The sequence below is a fragment of the Macrobrachium rosenbergii genome, chromosome 58 (genome assembly GCF_040412425.1).
Source record: "Macrobrachium rosenbergii isolate ZJJX-2024 chromosome 58, ASM4041242v1, whole genome shotgun sequence".
NCBI lineage: Eukaryota > Metazoa > Arthropoda > Malacostraca > Decapoda > Palaemonidae > Macrobrachium > Macrobrachium rosenbergii.
The window spans coordinates 12640283-12641983 of record NC_089798.1 but is presented as its reverse complement, the minus strand read 5'-3'; the positions used below and the strand labels follow the sequence as shown (position 1 = coordinate 12641983).

At 43.3% G+C, this 1701-nt stretch overlaps 1 protein-coding gene across 1 annotated transcript; it reads right to left on the bottom strand.

The window, feature by feature from the left end:
- Positions 1 to 969: 969 nt before the first annotated feature.
- LOC136837259 (uncharacterized) lies at positions 970 to 1500 on the bottom strand. The gene has a single exon (XM_067101998.1). It carries the CDS (start codon positions 1498 to 1500, stop codon positions 970 to 972), a length of 531 nt encoding a protein of 176 aa, XP_066958099.1.
- Positions 1501 to 1701: the final 201 nt, after the last annotated feature.

The window sequence follows — 1701 nt, the reverse complement described above, 5'->3', positions numbered from 1 at the left end:
CCAATTAGCTCTAAGGGATGGTCATGACGTAAGCCGTGGGCGGGGCTCAATTGCAAAGAACACTGGACTATGCTATAGTCATTCAAACATCCAGCCCTTCCAAGGCGAACATGGAGTCTGGAAGTTCCAGCGTATTCTTCTTCTTCTCAAATACGACTGAGTCACATCTTTGTCGCAGAGATCGGCTAACAAGTTGCTTGCAGTCTTGAAAGTTGCATGATTGTAAGAGTATACAACAGATGGGGTGCCATGACAGGCGGCAAATCTACGAAGGCACAGGATGAAGGTATCAGCACTGATGTTTTTACCAGATCCAGGTAGATGGCACGGGCGCTGAGACATGTAATTAGGAGGATGTAAGCACGATCCTCCTGGATGTTAATTGGACCTGCATGATCAAGTCCTACATGGAGAAACGGTGTTGTCAGAGTCACGCGAGGGCTTGGTAGCTGGGGCTGAGGAGGTCGTGACAATGGAGTTCTGAGCATCCTTTTACACTCTCAGCAGTTACTAACTATCTTTTTAACTAGTACTCTCATAGCTGGCGTCCAACGCTCTTGTCTGAAAATTGAGATGACTGTATTGACGCCACAGTGCAGGCTTATGTTACGAATATGTTTAAGATATAACATTATTAGTTTTCCCTTAGGGGGCAACATGATCAAGTCATTCATTGTAGTAATAGAGTGTTTCAATCGATATCTAGAATATATTGTGTTATTAATTAAAACTAAGTTTAATTGTCTTGCAAAATTGACTATTTCATGAGAAGCTTCTCCACCCTTCTCTAAATATCTACACAAAGTGGGCCAATGATGGTGTTGTTCCACATAAGCTAGCTTTGTTAATGGATCATCTCTAATTTCACGAATTTACAAACATGTTGCAAGATACTGTAAAGAGAGCTGCAGTTGGATTTACTCTCCCAAAAGTGAAGTTCTCTCTGCAACTCTCGTAGCGCAGACATTACTACTGACGAAGATGCATCGTCTCGTGGGTCATCAATTGCTGCCAGGGGTCCTGGGATGTGCAATATGCTGGGTCAATTGCCCACAAGGAGTTCTCATGCAACTGTTTGAGGTCTGCCTCGCGGGACAGTACATCAGCTGGATTCTCCTTGGCTGAGACATGCTGCAACTCAAATTCACACTCCTGTAGGCTAAAGGATACCTCCCATGCTCTATTGGCTATAATAGTACTTTTGTTTTCAATCTTGCTACCCACCCATGCAACTGCCACTTTACTATCTCCCCGGATTGTTACTTTACTGAATTTGAAGTTTTGACTTAGATACTTGGCTAGTCTGGCCCCGACGAGTAAAGCCATTGGCTCTAGTCGTGGGGTCGTTAGCGTGTGTTTCTTACAAGGGGCAATTCTCAGTTTGGCAGTTAAAAGACAGGTCTCCCCATTGACATTTCTAGCATAAGCTACTCCCCCATAGGCTTTCATAGAAACATCGCAAAACACATGTAACTCTGAATTTTCTGAGACTGCTCCCATTTTTAATTTTACGTTATCTATCTCTTGAAAATCAGCGAGTATTTCTCTCGTTTCTGCTGCTCTCTCAGGGGTTAGCACATCGTCCCAACACACTTTCTCGTTTCACAGAACTTGCAAAAAATCTACTTCGAACAAAAAAACTGGGGAAAGAAGACCCAAAGGGTCAAAGTTGGAGACAACTAAGGATAGGATCTTTCTTTT